The sequence below is a fragment of the Phyllostomus hastatus genome, unplaced genomic scaffold, assembly GCF_019186645.2.
Source record: "Phyllostomus hastatus isolate PE091 unplaced genomic scaffold, TTU_PhHast_1.1 phas_contig_150, whole genome shotgun sequence".
Taxonomy (NCBI): Eukaryota; Metazoa; Chordata; class Mammalia; order Chiroptera; family Phyllostomidae; genus Phyllostomus; species Phyllostomus hastatus.
The window spans coordinates 15,290,755-15,307,627 of NW_025333611.1; the positions used below are offsets into that span (position 1 = coordinate 15,290,755).

General features: G+C 45.0%; 1 protein-coding gene across 2 annotated transcripts; it reads left to right on the plus strand.

Moving 5' to 3' along the window:
• The first annotated feature begins 688 nt into the window (after window positions 1-688).
• HAVCR2 (hepatitis A virus cellular receptor 2) lies at window positions 689-15,166 on the plus strand. Of its 2 annotated transcripts, none has more exons than XM_045826819.1 (7): window positions 689-1,024; window positions 2,030-2,368; window positions 3,467-3,550; window positions 8,092-8,132; window positions 9,651-9,777; window positions 13,011-13,047; window positions 14,785-15,166. In XM_045826819.1, exons 1-7 carry the CDS (start codon window positions 970-972, stop codon window positions 14,933-14,935), a joined length of 834 nt encoding a protein of 277 aa, XP_045682775.1. In that variant the 5' UTR covers window positions 689-969; the 3' UTR covers window positions 14,936-15,166. The 2 variants fall into 2 exon arrangements, with proteins under 2 accessions (XP_045682775.1, XP_045682782.1); XM_045826826.1 differs by having other exon boundaries at window positions 9,654-9,777.
• Window positions 15,167-16,873: the final 1,707 nt, after the last annotated feature.

The window sequence follows — 16,873 nt, forward strand, 5'->3', positions numbered from 1 at the left end:
AAAGAACCCTTGGCTTTTAAATTTTCCAGACAAAAGTCAGTCTCCCAGGGCTGGGACTGTTTGGGTCTGAGATGCTACCTCAGTCGTTACTGACAACTGATGCCTGAAGCCCCCAGGGTAGGAGGGGAGGGGACGTCTTGTGTATATCAGATGAAATAGAAACTTGAGGTCTCCTTAATTCCACCCACGGGAAGGGCAAGGAGTCACTGCCGACAGGACTGTGTCTTCCCTAAGCAGAGGAGTTTGAAAGTTCAGGGGAAAGTAAGAATATTAACACAGATTCCTCACTTTATAAGTTGTATAAATGAGGACACCGAGACCCAGCAAGCTTCGACGATGTAGGCCAGTTTGTGTTAGAAAAAGGCTTGTGATGGAGTGAGCGGAAAGGGCCATAAGTGTGAGAATAAGGAACACGCCATTGTCTGTGGTGGTTTCCAGCTCCCAGTCCACTGCCTGACACGTGGTGCGTGCTTCCTAAGCAACCGTCATGCAACTGACCAACTGACTGGTTTTCCAAACAAGCACGTGTGTTTCTATCTTTGTTCGTGGGTAACGAGCTGGGCCCAGACACAGTCTATTTCAGGCAGAGGACCATTTCTTTGAAGGCATCAGGAGGCTTCCTTTACTTGCTGAGAGACAGTTTTTTTTGACTGACTAACACTTTTTCTCTGGCTGTTGCTTCCTCTTTGTCGGTACGAACAGAATAAATGTCAGAGCCCCCACAGGATGTGTGTGGTGTGGCATGGCAGAGAACCGGAGTTTCCTTTGATGTGACGGTATGCTTAACCGCATTAATAGAGGAATGCTCAGTAGTCTGACGTACTGGTTGCTGGGCTAGCCCTCGGTGAAGTGGCCGCCGCTCACGTGATTGTGGAGTAGAGACGCAGGTGAAGGAAGTATCCAGTTCAGTTGGAGAGTTACAACGGCACATGAACAGAGCCATTCCTGGACTTCTCTTCTGCAGAACTCATGTTTTCACATCTTCCCTTCAACTGTGTCCTTCTGTGGCTGCTACTGCTTACAAGTAAGTCTGGGCAAGGACCTTTGCAACTGGGTAGTGCAGGATAAAGATACAAGGATGGTTGTCGTAACATTTGCAGCCGTGAAAGCTTGGAAGCAATCTAAGTATCTGTGAACAGGGAAGTGGACAAAAATAAGTAAATTGTGATATATCCATGCTGCAAACAGTGAAACTGGCTAAACATAATGACGTGAAATGTATCTAATTCATAATATTAATTGAAAGAAGCAAGGAGTAGAATAATACATACAGTAGCGATCTATTTGTGTGTGTGTTGCAGGGTGTGGGAATACAAGAATGCCTGTTAATGTATGCACTCTGGGAAGGGGAGCTGGGGAATGGGAAAGAGCGGAGGGAGTCTACCCTTTTCATACACTTTTTAATGTTGTGTGACTGTTTTACAATGTATGTTAATTTTTTTAAAAGACAATTAATTTTAAACCTAAAAACAGCCATACATTAGTTTCTGACTCAAGCAAGGGTTTTTATTCATTACGTGCCTGGTGCTTAAAGAAAGAGAGAAAGAGAAGAGAGAATTGTGACAGGGTGCGTGCCTTTGTTGATGAAGAGACAACTAGCCCGAATGGGTGAGCTGTTTTCCTGGCCGACAATGACTGACCATTTCCATCAGCCCTGCTCTCCAGGGTTCACAAGCCTGGGCCACAATTCTTTCCCAGAGCACTGGTCTTCAAAGGGAGGTTCCAAGAGCAGCCATGTCAGCAATTCCAGGGAACTTGTCAGATACACAAAATGTTATGCCCCACCCCAGAACTATTAAATCAGCAGTTCTGGTAACTGAGCCCAGGCATCTCTGTTTTAACCAGACTTCCCAGTGATTCTGATGCCCCTCAAGTCTGAAAGTCATTGCCTCAGTGGATCTTCCTTCAGACAGGATAGCAGCAGTGGTTTCTTCTTTATTCTAGTGATACAAGGCATTACTTGCACTTGACCTGTAGTGGACCATCTCATTCGTTCCCTGCATCTTGCTCTCCTTTTCTCTTTCTTCAGGGTCTTTGGAAGGATCACACACAGCCAGAGTGGGCCAGAATGCTCGCCTGCCCTGCAACTACTCTCCACCCACCCCTGGGGATCTCGTGCCTATGTGCTGGGGCAGAGGACCCTGTCCTATGTTTCACTGTCAGGGTGAGGTGCTCCACACTGACGGAAGGCACGTGACTCATCGCACATCCAGCAGATATCAGCTAAAGGGGTATTTGCACACTGGAGACGTGTCCTTGACCATAGAGAATGTGACTTTAGCTGACAGTGGGACCTACTGCTGCCGCATCCAATTTGCAGGCCTACTGAATGATAAAAAAGTAGACCTGCAGTTGGACATCAAACCAGGTGAGTGGACTTTTGTGTGCTTTCCTTATGAATAAGATTCATCTGCAGATTATGTTAAACATACTGATTGGTCTCACTTCTGGCCTCCCCAGTTACAGCCCTGGTGGTGACCCCCTGAGACCCACAGTCCCTTGAGCAGTGTCCGACCATGTTTAACTCCTCTGTCTATACTGCAGCTCATGGATAAGACCTATAAAGTGGGAGGAAAGGCCCAGATCAGGGGATGGGAGCCCGACTGCCTGCTCATTTACTTGGGAAGCTTGTTAATACCTACAGATGCTTGAGCTCCAGCCACAAGCAAGAAGAAGCAGCATCTCTGGAGGTAGAACATAAACCCTGGGACTTTTCAAAGTCTTCCCCAGGTGATTCTCCCCCAGGTGCAGCCAGGATTGAGACCCGCTGAGCTGTGTGTGTGGGGGGAGGTGCATGTGCTTGGATGTTTAACATTTACAGGGCACGTACTTCGTGGCTGCTGGAGCTGAGTTCCGCTCCAACTCTGCCTCTTCCTAGCTGTGTCATCCTGGGACAAGTTATTTAAACTTGGAGACTTTCTCCTCTATGAAATATGATAATCCCTGCCATACAGGCCACTGGAACGGTTTTAGGAGATGTTTTATGAAAAGCATCAGTGTGGCCATTTGTGTGGCCATTTGTTCTATTCTTTTTTTTTAAGATTTTATTTATTTTATTTTTTAGAGAGGGAAGGGAGGGAGAAAGAGAGAGAGAGAGAGAAACATCAGTGTGCGGTTGCTGGAGCCCATGGCCTGCAACCCAGGCATGTGCCCTGACTGGGAATCGAACCTGCGATGCTTTGGTTCACAGCCCACGCTCAATCCACTGAGCTACGCCAGCCAGGGCCATTTGTTCTATTCTTAACAATTGGACTGTGACAATGATGACGGTAACCAAGCTCTTCAGACATGTGACAAACATTTTAAATGTGCGACATCCTCTCAAGGAAGGCGTCCGGGTTTGAAAGTTGAGCGTGTGTTCCTCTTTACTTGTGCATTTCTTGTTTTGTCTGCTGCCCCTGTGATTCCTAACACAAGCTCCCCGCTCTCGGAGAAGCCTCATCCTTGCATTGCTTTCTCGCTTTAGCCGAGGTCACCCCTGCCTGGACCTGGTGGAGAGATGTCACCACAGCCTTTCCGAGGACGTCCACCACTGAGCGACCTGGCTCAGGTAATTATATCTGGGGTGCAGGAGGAAGCCTCTAGGTGGTTTCTGAGTCCAGAGGATTTTGAATATGGGGAAAATGAGGGAACAGTTTAAGAGCGGAGGTATGAATGTTTTTGTGCACAGGAAGTAGTATTTCAGGTGAGAGAGATGATGGAGGTAGACCTGTGCTGGGAACAATGCGCCCAGGCTAGGATCTGCATTAGTCAATCAAGACCTGGCTCAGGGCCAGTGCCTTTCGCCTCTTTGGATCTCTTCTGTCCAGAGAATTTGGGATTTCATGACCCAATGAAATTCCTGACTCCCACCTAAAAGAGGTTTGATCTACGTATTTTGCCAACTTCTGCCTAACATTGCCATTACTTTTAAATTAAGTAAATTTAATGTAATGAAAAACTCTTTACATTGCACTGTTATTCTGTGATTCCCAGACTGGCGATGTGTTGCCTTGACTGGGCCCCAGGCCATGTTTGGGATTGGATTAGGTGATGTCCTGGGCTGGTTCTAACTGGAATAAAGCCCAGCATCCTTCAAATTCTTTAAGTAATTAAGCCAGGACGTGTACACGCTGTTCTGGAAGAGAAGATAGGATCAGAAAAGCAGACTTCAGGTCACCTTGATCGGAAAGGTTGATCTGAAATACTTTTTCCCAGAGACCTAGTCTCTCCGGAAGTCTCTGGAGCTCTGTTTTTCATCCTGTGAAGTGAAGTCCAACAGAGGTAAATCCCATTTCCTAATCTCATGAATGTCTTAAACTGTACTTCATGAGATTTAAATAAGAAATGTGACTGACGTGCTTGGCCCAGCGTCTGATCACAGTGTACTCAGTGCATGTTAGTGTGTTAGCATTATCAGTAAGAACCAGAGGCAGACTGAGACTGCGGGACGTGCTGCAGTGGCAGGTGGAATGGGCTCTAATGTCAGTTCTTCGTAGCAGATTTATGGACTCAGGGAAGTTGCTCAAGCTCTGGGAGGCCCCATGTCCTCACCTCTTTACATCCTGCACTGAAGCAGTGCCTGCCTCATCGGATTGTGATAAAGATGAAATGTGATGATATATGTAAAGTGCAGCATAGTACCTGGCCCACAGAGAGCATTCAAAATCAGTGACTAGTATAGATGTTAACTTCAGCTCTCTAAAGGGTTCATCTTTGTTGGTTCGTTAGTGATTGTGAGCCACCATCACTTATACAATTAGTGAGGAGATGAAATAGGGTGAGAACAGATGATCGTCCATGTTGTGAGCTGATCAAGTAATATCGGATATTTATTGTATGCTATTATTATATTTTTATTTTTTAACTATTTTTATTTTTGTTGATTTAGAGAGAGAGAGAGAGAGAGAAACATTGATTTGTTGTCTCACTTATTTATGCATTCATTGGTTGATTCTTGTATGTGGTCTCACCAGGGATCGAACCCACAACCTTGGCCTATGCAGACGGTACTCTGACCAACTGAGCTAGGTAGCCAGGGCACTATTATGGTATTTTAAAAACCCTATAGCCACAGACCTAGAAGGGACTTCAGGGGTCATTTCGGCCCACTGCCCCAGCCTGTGCTCCAGTGTTCTTTATCATATCCCATCACCGCCAAGTAGGCGCTCGCTCTGTGCCCACGTGCATTCCTGAGCGGGGAGTTCACCTTCTCATGAGGCAGTGCACTTCCTTAGAGTTGTCTGCACCATAAACAGAAGTCTCCTTCCTTTCAGTTCTTCCTTGTTTGTTCCTTATCTCTAGGCAAAAAAAAGAAAGAAGGTGGGGGGGACCATTTCTTGCACTAGGGAATACAGGCACAGTATCTATAATCTCAGCTTTTCAACATCCCCCCCGCAAATATTTAAACAAACAAAAAAGGAAGTGCGTTCAAAATAGGAAAATAAATGAAAACTTCAAATTAATGTTATTTAATTGCATAGCTGTAATAGGTAACATTATGACAGTTACCCTTAAGTCAACTCATATGTGGTCATGTGTACCTCTTCTTAATGTGGAACGTGGATGCATTTAATGCGTTTGCTATAAGGTGGAGTGGAGCCTTCATAAGGGTTCCAAGGATTCTGGAAGCTTCTGAGTCCACCTTGAATACAAAACAAATGCAATCTCTCTTCCACCTGAAGGAGGTAGGACTGGGTCACGGGTAAGTCCTCAGCTCTGGAGGACTTTGAATCTCAGGTTTGCCAATTAATAGTTGTGTGCTCGGGGCGAAGTACTTCTCTGAGACTCAGTTTTCCCATCTGAAAAATGAGAAAGGAGTAGTACCTACCTACTGTGGTGAAGACTAAAAGAAATTTTGCATGTAAGGTGCTAAGCACCATGTCTGGTACATAGTACATACTAGGTGGTAACTATTAAATTTACATACTTTTAAGGCCATTGTGCCCTGGCTGGTGTGGCTCAGTGGATTAAGCTCTGGCCTGGGAACTGAATGGTTGCTGGTTCGATTCCTTGATTCCCAGTCAGAGCATATGCCTCGGTTGCAGGCCAGGTCCCCCGTTGGAGGCATGCGCGAGAGAACTGATATCTCTCATGCATCGATGTTTCTCTCCCTCTCTTTCTCCTTTCCTTGCCCTCTCTCTAAAAACAAACAAAAAACAAACTAACAAATAAAGGCCATTGCATCCCACCCCCACTGCTGCCTCCACCAGAGCCAAGTCTTGGTTTTCCTAGGAAAAACATCGCAGCTTCTTCCAACTGCTCCACCATCTCGGTTGACGAGCATCTATGTGACAATAAACCATAATATGACCTAAAAAGGCTCTAGTTTATTGATCATTTTCACTGTAAAATAAAGTAAAAGAGGAGAGAGAAAGGGAAGTCAGGTAGTTTTAGTCCAAATAAATATAGGAAGCGGACACTGGATTTATGGTAGAAAGTTTTGTGTGTGGTTATGACTCATGTTTACCTTACCAATGTGGTTTTTATACTTTAAATTCCTTTTGGGAAATAAAAACAAAGGTGACTAGAAGGTAATCTTTTTTCCTGTTTTTTAAAAAAACAATTTTAGGCTGAGACGATGCTCCTATGATATTAAAATCATAGTCTGTTAAACCAGGGGTTCTATGTTAAAGGGTGTAGGCTTTTAGGCCTCCGGAACGTGACAGTGGCACTTAGGAAGTTTCAGAATCTCTGACTGAATGAAAAGAATGAGTGGGCATGCTTCGCTGTCCCACGGCCGTTTCTGCGAGGTCAGGCAGGGCCTGTGGCCCTCTTGTTCATCGCTCTGTCCACTGGGCCTGACGGAGAGGATGTGTAGTGCATGGCCATCGAATCGGGAGGCAGATGAATAACAGAAAGGACAGAAGGTGAGCTGGCAGCTGGGCAATGAGATGCTCTTCATAGTAGTGACAATGCCAATGTGAAGGTGGTTGAAGGCAGCAGAGCTGAGTGTGTGCTTACATTTACAGTAGCCTAGATGTGGAAGCAGCCTGGTTGTCTATTGATAGATAGACACACACACACACACACACACACACACACACACACACACACTGGAATATTACTCAGTCACAAAAAAGAATGAAACCTTGCCATTTGCAACACCCATGGAGGGACCTAAATGGCACTATGCCAAGTGAAGTAATTCAGACAGAGAAAGACAATTACCTTATGGTTTCATTTGTATGTAGAATCTAAAAAACCAAAACAAACAAACAAACAAAACAAAGATAGACTCACAGCCACAGGGATCAAACTAATGGTGGCCAGGATGGGGAGAATGGGTGGAAAAGGCGAAGGGGAATATAATCGACAATATTGTGATAAATTCCACTGTGACAAATGATTACTAGACTTACTGTGGTGACTACATTGTAAGGTATATAAATGTCGAATCGCTGTATCGTACACCTGAAATTAATATAATATTGTATACCAACTATACTTATATTTTTTAAAAAAGAGTGCTGAAGACACGCAGACCGAAATTGGAAGACCATTTCTGCCACTCACTAAGCTGTGTGACCTGCTTAAGTCCTTTCCTAATTCTCAGCTTCTTCATCTGTGATGGAGCTGATTGTTCCTGCTTTAGGACAGTTGTTCTGGATGCTAAATGAGACATTTCAAGAGTTTAGCATGGTGCCTGCCCCTGGTAAATTGTAGCGATAGTTATTTTTATTTTCATTTTTAGGCAAGCAAATACCCTGTATCCCTCTGAGAAAGTGCCACATTTTTTCGAGAAAATTAACTTCTGTTATCTGTTGAAGTCTAATTGTAATACAATGCTGAGTGTTATCAGTGTTGCTGGAATTCTGCAGACCCCATTAGGGCCTGTGGACACAACAAACTACATACTCAACATAGGTCTTCCTGGCAGAAACTTCCATTTCATAGAACATATGAGCCACTGGGTTCATTACCTGGATTTAAAAAATCCTACAGTTGATTCCTAAGTGTTCAGTAAAGTTTTTTGGTCTCCCAATTCATTGTTGTGAAGAGTAAGGAGTAGAAGTAATTTCAGACAGGATTATTAAGCATCTTTAAGATTTTTTAAAAACTCAGCTAAAAGGAAACATTTTTAACCATTCTTCTTCTTCTTCTTCGTGGCAGAAACACAGACACTGGAGATCCTTCATGATAAAAATCAAACAGTAAGTAACTGTGTGTGTGTGTGTGTGTGTGTGAGCCAGCATTGTGTTGAACTCAGAGAAAGTAGAGCATGGCTTTAGCCTGCCTTCCTGACCACTCTTCCCTTGGGGAAAAATGCCTTTATCTTCCTTGGTTTCAGATCCCTTGACTATAACATGTTGACGACAGCAGTTCTAACTGCTGTGACATAGGCCTGGTGTGAGCACGGAGTACAGTGAGGCATGCGAGGTGCCTGGCACGTAGTAAGTGCTGGAAAACCAACAAGAAGAAGCATTAGCATTTTGTGCCTCTTTGCAAACTTCACAGCTGCATACCACTGTGGAGAATTTGGAGACCCTCCAGCTCCCCAAAATATGTTTTTTTCTTCCTTCCATTGCAATCCAAGTGAAAAAGATTATTATTTTTTTGTTTAAACTTATTTATTTATGTATGACAAGATACCAGTCAGGAACATTCTAAGCCAAGAGTTTATATATCTAACTACAGATAAAGCAATGTTACAATTAATGACGATTCTAGTGTCCCCCACCTTCTTAGAGTAAAAGGGAAAACCTCTAGAAAGCATACTTAGAGCAATGACTTAAGGATCCTTCGCGAACTTATCCAGGGGTCCTCATTCATTTGACTCAGTCTGCTACTCGTGTGATCACCACCAAATAGCTCAGCGTTTTGTATTTGTCCCTCCCCTATTTGCGATCAAGCACTGCCTCCTGAGTACCGCTGCGCACTGAGGTGCTGGACGTGCGGCACCCTGCGCGTGGCACTCCTGCAGTGAATGTTCATTGAACAAATGGAAGGTTTAATTCTCTGTCCTTCTTTGTTTTAAAAGTGTTGACTATTGTTGGTTTTAAAGAGGGAACATGGACTGGAATTTTAGAAGGAGAGGGTTTTTCCGTATGACCTTCAGTTATCCCCCCCCAAAAAAAAAAAAAATCAAACACATGGCAGCAATGGCAATAGCTATTCTTAATTAAGCATTTATCATGTAGTCAATATCAGGTCCTGTACCAAGCATTTTATATTTTTGTTACTTTATTTTCCCAATAACTCTACGAGGTGACTCAGCTCTTGGTGACAGAGCTTAGATTTAAACCCAGGACTGTCTGGCTGCAAAGCTCTGGCTTTTTGAGTCACTGTCTTTCTGTGAGAATGGCGGTTTCACTTCAACTACTTCGACTACTGTGAAACTTCCTGGAACACCAGGGGATCTTGAATGAAGAAGATTCCACTCCAAAGCCCGTTTTTGTTTCTGGGAGAGGGAAGTCGGTTTACTAAGAGCTCCTCCTTTACCCACAGCACAGAGGGGCACATTTTATTCCCTTGTGAACTCCAGAGATTGAGCTACTCCCCTTCTCCAGGTGTTTTGAGGCTTGTTTGGAAGGGAACAGATCGGGGTGGTTTCCAGGTCCCTGGACTTCCAGGATGCTGGGAAAAGGATGTTCCAATGTACAAATCAGGAAGTGGCTGAGTGTACAGCCAATTTCTGGCCAGACGCTACAATTCTGTTTGTGTTTCCATAGCAGATATCCACATTGACTAACAAGTTACAAGACTCTGGTGCGACCACCAGAATGAGCGTCTACATCGGAGCAGGGATTTCGGCTGGGCTGGCTCTGGTTCTTATCTTTGGTGCTTTAATTCTCAAATGTAAGTCACTTGATGTCATGTGTCTCTCCCTCTGTTAAGAAACTGTTAATATAGGAACCAACATAAACCTAGATAGAAATACAAGTTTATAATTACACCTAAATCTGCTTAGACTAAAACGCTAGTCCTTTCAAACCCTAGCAATAATAATAGCTACGTTTTATTCAGTGGTTAGCATGTAACAGGCAAGCATTGTGCTAAATGTTTTACATACATTTTATCATTGTCACCATCTTATAAGGTAGGTAGGATTATTATCCTCATTTTACAGCAGAGGAGAGTAGAGCTGAGAGAAAGTAACCCACTTTCCCAAGGGTTCAGAATCAGTAAGTGGTGGAGCTGGAATTCCAGTTCAGGCGGGCTGATACCTGTTCTCATAACTTTCGTTAAGAAACTTAACCTTTTTAACTCATGAACATGTCTGGGTTTATTAGGAAGCCCAACAAGGAAGATCCTTTCCTTCTGTGAATTTTTCTGTCTTCTTTGTTTCCCAGGCATGGAGCTTTAGAGTGAGGTATCAAGTCCTTTTAATATTGGGATGGCCAGGGCGGCAGCATTAGTGTTTTCCTCCATCACACACTCAGCACATGCACTCGTCTCTAAGTTACTTCCCTTTATTTTTATAATGTTAGTAAAGGACGATTTATATATACAGTAAACCTCTTATTTGAAGTGTATTCAACTTGGTGAATTTTAGTGGATGATTACGCCTGAGAAACTATAACCACGTCAAGGCCCAAACACTTCTTCCATGAGCCCCAAAGCCTCACGCACTTTTAAGATTGTGATATAGCCTCTTCTCTCTGACCGCAGAGGCTACGGCCATATACCCCAGGACTTGGGCGTTACAGCAGCCTTTCTTACTAATGTACAAACACGCACTGTGCGTGGGGTGACCAACCGTCCCAGGTTCACCCAGGACTGAAGGGAGTTCCTAAGATGTGGGACGTCACTGCTAAAACCGGGGCAGTCCAGGGAAAACCAGGATGAACTGGTCTCCCTAACTGTGTGGCTAGAAGCTGTCAGGTGCTTTATGTGCATCAAATCCTTGCAACCGCTGTATGGAGAAAGGTACTACTATTACTCTAACTTACCAAGTGCAGAACCAGTGTGCTGAAAAGTAAAGCGACATGCCCAAAGTCACACAGGTAGTTGCTAGATAGAGGATTTGAACTCAAAGCTATCCTGCTCTGTACTATTATTATGTTATTCTGTCATCATTGCTGAACAGATTGTGTAGAAAAAGAAACTATTCCACCTACACACTTACCAGGGTTTACCAAAGGTATCACTCTCTGGGTTTGTGAATGGACCCCACGAATATGAAGTCTGTGGGTTGATAAGGAACAATGATAACTCTCACTACCTTTCTGAGCTCTTCCGAGGCCTGAGTATTAAGGACCATACTAGTATGTGTAAAAGGGGGTAATGAGGAGTAGGAAGTCTGACATTGTGTTTTCATATACACACACACATACAGGGCTGGACAAGAGTAAGTTTACAGTTTTTATTATGGAAAAATATATAGTACAAGAATACAGAGCCATGGCTGGTGTGGCTCAGTGGATTGAGCACTGGCCTGTGAACCAAAGAGTTGCCAGTTTGATTCCCAGTCAGGGCACATGCCTGGGTTATGGGCCAGGTCCCCAGTTGAGGGCATGTAAGAAGCAACCACACGTTGATGTTTCTCTCCCTCTCTTTCTCCCTCCTTTCCCCTTACTCTCAAAATAAATAAATACAATTTTAAAAAAGAGTAAATAAGGCATGCTCCCTCTTGGGAGCACATCCACACCTTACTTCCCTCTGAGACGTGCATCTTCTAAACTTTAAGGGACCCCAGAAGACTTGCAATGAAGGAAGCAATGGGAAGTGGCCTCTTGTCCCAGGCCAACCCCCTGCACCTGTGTCCAAGGTCATCTTTTCTCTGACTTCCCTGTGGGCCAAAGCAGCGATATTGAAGTTGATTCTTACTCATTGCAGAAAGTCTTTTTTTCTCTTGGCTTCTGAAACATTGCTCTCCTACTTCATTAACCGTTTCTTCTCAGCCATTTTTACTTCCTCTTCTGCTTGACTTCTAGGTGTTGAGGTCCCTCAGCACTGGCCACCTCCCTCTCTCTACACCTCCATGTGATGGTCTGCAGACTTAAATGTCATCCTTAGTCTCTCTCTCCAATTCTCAGAGTGTCTGTCCAACTGATAGTTCCACGTACATGTCTCGCACATCGAACATGTCCCGGGGGACTCTAGAGGCTATACTGCACCTTCCAGCATGCAGCCTCTCCCTCCCTGGCCCTGCCATCGCCTTATTACACTGCCATTTATCTGGTTTTCAAGGCCAGAAAGCCAGAAGCCATCCTTGAATCCTGTCTTTCCTCTCTCCTAACACACAATCCAAGTTCAATTCCTGTGGGCATTCTCCAAAATATATCTAAAATCTGTTCATTACTCTCTGTCTCTCCCAGTCACCACCTTCTGACGGACTGTCATCACTGTTACCCCCTCACTTCTTTCTACCTCCTTTTAATCCACCTTCCACATAGCAGCCTGTGAGATCTTCTTGAGCCCAATCACATCTCATTTGCATTCTGTTATTTCTCACAGGTCTCAGTATAAAATACAAACCCTCGATTGTGATTTAAAAGGCCCTCTAGGATCTGGCTCTAGCCTACCTCTCAGACCTTATCTTGGGCCTCCCTCTTCCCCCAGCCATGCGTGTGTTTCCAGGCACTCACTGTGATCTTTATCGGGGTTGTTCCCTGCCTGGAATGTTCCAGCTGGCTCTGCACGTCGTGGAGTTCTGTCAGAGCTGGTGTTAAAAGTCCCCTTTCTGTGCATGCCTTCCAGATCACCCTCTGTAGGATCAGTTCCAACGCATTGTTGGTTTCCCTTATATCACAATGGGATATTATTATTACAGTTATTATTATTTTCAATACACCCTCACTAGAACACAAGTATCATAAAGTCAGGGCTCATAATTCACCTTTGTGTCATTGATGCTTAGCATACTACCAGACACATAGTAGCTGTTCCATCTATTTGTCAATATGGAAAATGCATTTTTATTATTTTCTAGCATAGTTAATATCATAAACAAAGACACATGGTGGTAGTTTGATTTAATTCAATCTAAGGTGAAACCAGATATCTTTAAACAATCCTTGCCTTCAGTGGGTCCATTTTATTTATTTATGAAAGCAATTTTAATAGACTTTCTTCCCTTTTTTACCTAGGGTATTATCACAGGAAATGGGAGTTACAGAATTCAAGGTAAGAATAAGGGGTTGGGTAGGGGAAAGCAGGAATTTCGGCGATTGCTATATGAATACAGCTTTGATCTTGCTCTCAGAAGTTCTGCCCTGGGACTTGAGGATCTAATCTTATACTTGCTTTTTGCTTTAGGCCTGAATTTATCAAATGCAAACACACTGCTCTGTTTACTTTCTGATCACTGTAGCTTCTTTAGTCCTGAAGTTAAGGTACACAATTCATCTCCCCATTGATAGGAAATTCTTATTTCTATATCAACAGATCATTTCCTTGAACTGACCCTTCAATTGATTGAGCATTTACTATAGCCAGGCTTTGGGTAGGCACTGGGTTCTAGAAGTGAACAAGAAACCCAGAATCTTCTCTCAGGGCTTTATAGCCCCGTCCAGGTGTTCTTAACTCAGATAAGCTACCGGAATCCCTTATGACACTTACACAGTGTGTTGTCAACCCCAGAGCAAATACGCCAGAATCTTCAGGGGTGAGGCCTAGCACAGGCATTTTTCTCAAAGCTTTCCGAGTGACTCTAATGTGCAAACAGGGTTGCTTGTATTGCAGTCTCAGTCTCCATCCCTGACTGTGCGCACACACATTCGTGTACACATACACACAGACATCCCGGTTCCAAGTGTGTGCAGCTCACATACCTCTGACTAGATTTCAGTGCCATCTGGTACATGGGTTCAGTGCGGTCTATTTCAGGAAAAAAAATGACTGTGTCTAGTGGGTGCTAGCTAAACCACTGATAATTTTAGGCCAAGTAGAGACAATATATTCCTGAAGACAAGATAGTCTGCAATAAAATAAGGTCAAAAAGGTCAAGTAAAATATTTAATTATCATTATTATAAATGATCTATGTCACTATTCTTTCTTAGAGCGGAAACCTGAAGTGTGATAGTATTCATAGGTATTAGTTATGTGCATTCAATCATTACTTGTGACATAATTTGCTCAATGTTCATCTCTACCAATAAAGGCAAACTGCATAGAAAATGAGGAACTTGTCTGCCACATTGACAACTGGGTCCCCTGGCACAGTGACTGATACTTAACAGGCACTTAATAAATATTTGGTTACTGAATGCTCCTTGTAGCACCCTGGCAAGACAGAGTGCTAATTATTCCCATTTTATAGATGAGGACCCAGAGACACAAACCTTACTAATATGAAGCCTTCATGGGATTTGTACGTTTTATTCACTGCTGTCTCTCTTGCTGCACAGAGCAGTGTGTAACACACTAGATCGTTCCTGAGTAAATAAATGAAAAACCAAAACCCAGCTCTCCCAAGATTGTACGGCTGGTAACTGACATGACAGAATTCAAACTCAAATCTGATTGGATACACACCACATTCATTTTGTTTTTGTTTTTTGAAATTGTTCCAATCCACAGAATAACGTGAATAATTGTGCAAGGAACAATAGAATCTTTTAATAAACGTGTGAACAACTTGATATTTGCTTTATTTGTTTCTTTATTAATATACATAGTTTGCTTCTGAACCATTTTAAGGGTGTTTCAGATACTTAAAAAATTAAGATTACTTCAGGTTATCTTAATATTTACCAAATTATTCTATTTTATGGTTTCTCCTCCTCCCCCCGCCCCCACTCAGCACCCAGTCAAGCGTCCTGTACTGCGTTGGGTCGGTGTGTCTTCAGCAAAGCCTGTTCTCGTTATTCTGCGATGCCCGGGAAACGCTACCCTCAACTGCAACATTTTATTTCCACAGGCTCGTCACGCTGGCCAACCTCCCTCCCGCAGGGTTAGACAACACAGTAGCAGAGGGGATGCGCTCAGAGGAAAACATCTATACGATCGAGGAGAACGTGTACGAGGTAGAAGATCCGTCGGAGTACTACACCTACGTCAGCTGTAGGTAGCGATCCTGACAACGTCTGCGTTGCCACTCTCCTTCGCCGTCACACCCAGCTTCGTTCTTGAGCGTGGGTCGTCCTCTCGGGAAACTCTGACATGTGTCAGCTGATGGGCGTTCAGTGTCCTCCACGGCTACTGAGCACCCTTTTCCATTTTCCAAAGACAATGAGCCCACCGAGGACGGGCCCCCGCCCTGCACAACACTCGGGCCTGTCACAGCATTATTGCCTCTGGCCCCCGCCAGCAAGGCTGCTCAGCCCCCCAGACTGGCACTGGGGCCGTCAGAACTCAAGTGAGCTTCTGTGTGAAGCAGGAATCCGTACTGGGGGGCCCTGGAGTTCCAGGGATTTCGGTCCCATGATGTGCCCTCGAAGCTCCTGAGAGCGTAGGGAAAGCTCTGTGCTGGGATGCGTGTGTGTCTGCTTGGCCCAGAGAGCCTAAGGGCCACTGATTCTCAAGGAGCGCGCTGACTCATAGAAGGTTAAGAACCCACTGGAGCGGGACTCGGTGGTGTTGAAGGTTTCCTTTGAGACTCAGGGTTTCTGGGCTTTGAGCGAAGACTCCAGCAGCAGACACCCTGCACGGCTCTCCTGCCCCAGGCAAGGAGAGGGCCCAGCGAGCCGGTGGCGGGGCAGGAGCACCTGGGGAAAAGGGAAGCGTGCTCGGTGTGTGCTGTCAAGTTCTGCTTGGGGCGCACTCAGAGGGAAACGTCCCTGACCCACTTCTCCATTCACGGGGAGAACTGGAGCTGTGCTGCTCACAGAAGAAGAAGCAGTGACTGGGATGCAGCGTCGGGGACAGACGTTTCTTGGTGGAAAGAAGGCAGAGGGCTCCAGCAATCTGTATTTGTCAGCATTAAGCCCCTCGGTGGAAAGTCCCCAAGCTTCCATCCCAAGACTGTGGAGACGAGGTCTGCCTCACTTACTGTCTCCCCAGTGCCTGTCACTGCTCTCACACATCACAGAAATTCACAGACACAGCTGTGTGCCCTCACTTCTCGGAGAACTCACGAACCCCCCTAAGCTCCACGTGTGCTCTTATGCAGGTAGAAGTGGCTGCTGTCTCTCAGCGTCCTCTCCCCTGTCAGGTCCTTGGAAGTCTGTTACCCCCCCATCTGTTCCCCTTCCTGCTGGGCCCTCCTGGGCACGCCAGGACCTAATCGACAACACACACCTGCCACTGCCTGAGGACCGCCCCCCCCCCAGGTGGTGACTGAACTGCTGCTGTGTCTCAGGCCCTGGATGCTAGTCCCCAAAGGCACAGGCAGCCTGTTGGGTTGTTGCTAGGAGGCTTTCTGGCAGTCTGAAGGAACTCTTGTGTGAATTCTCATGCTGGGGCTGTGTCTAGGCAGTTTGGGGAAGCACTGGCTTTTTATAGGGAGCTATGGGAAGGAGATCCTTTTGCAAAACCCTAGGCAGTGGCTCTCACACAGGTTGAAAATTAATTGTAAATGTTATAAAGTTATACAATTGTGGAGGGAAGGGACTTCAGAACACACTGGATCAGCTCAGTGGCTCCCTCTGAAGGAGGTTCTCATCCTACAAAATCTGTAAGCAAGTGTGTGCGTGAACACGGATTACCGTCGCAAAGACGTTTGTGAGAGACCTTTCCCCTCAACAGGGGAACAGTTGATTAGTGTGGTCGAGGAGCCCATGGGTGCAGGCAGAACTAGGTAGTCTTCATCACTGAGCTGTTTTGCTAATTGAAGAAATATTTATTAATGCTTCCTACGTGCCAGGTACTGTGATGCGGAGACCAGAGAGACAGACCAAACAGACACATCCGTGACCCCCCAGAGCTCCTAGTCCGACCGGCAGGAGTACCGGTTCCATCCGGGCGGGCTGTGAACGTTCACGGGCGTCTAATCCGTCAGGTGCTGGTTTAGTCCTAGGAATAGAACAGGGAGGGAGCAGCTAAAACCCTTCCTCTGACAAAGCGTATGT

Bases quoted from the DNA above. Each gene is read 5' to 3' on its own strand.
- HAVCR2 (XM_045826819.1), top strand. From the start codon at position 970: ATGTTTTCACATCTTCCCTTCAACTGTGTCCTTCTGTGGCTGCTACTG. The intron at 1,025-2,029 runs GTAAGTCTGGGC...CTCTTTCTTCAG, and splicing joins GTGGCTGCTACTGCTTACAA to GGTCTTTGGAAGGATCACAC. The intron at 2,369-3,466 runs GTGAGTGGACTT...TTCTCGCTTTAG, and splicing joins GCAGTTGGACATCAAACCAG to CCGAGGTCACCCCTGCCTGG.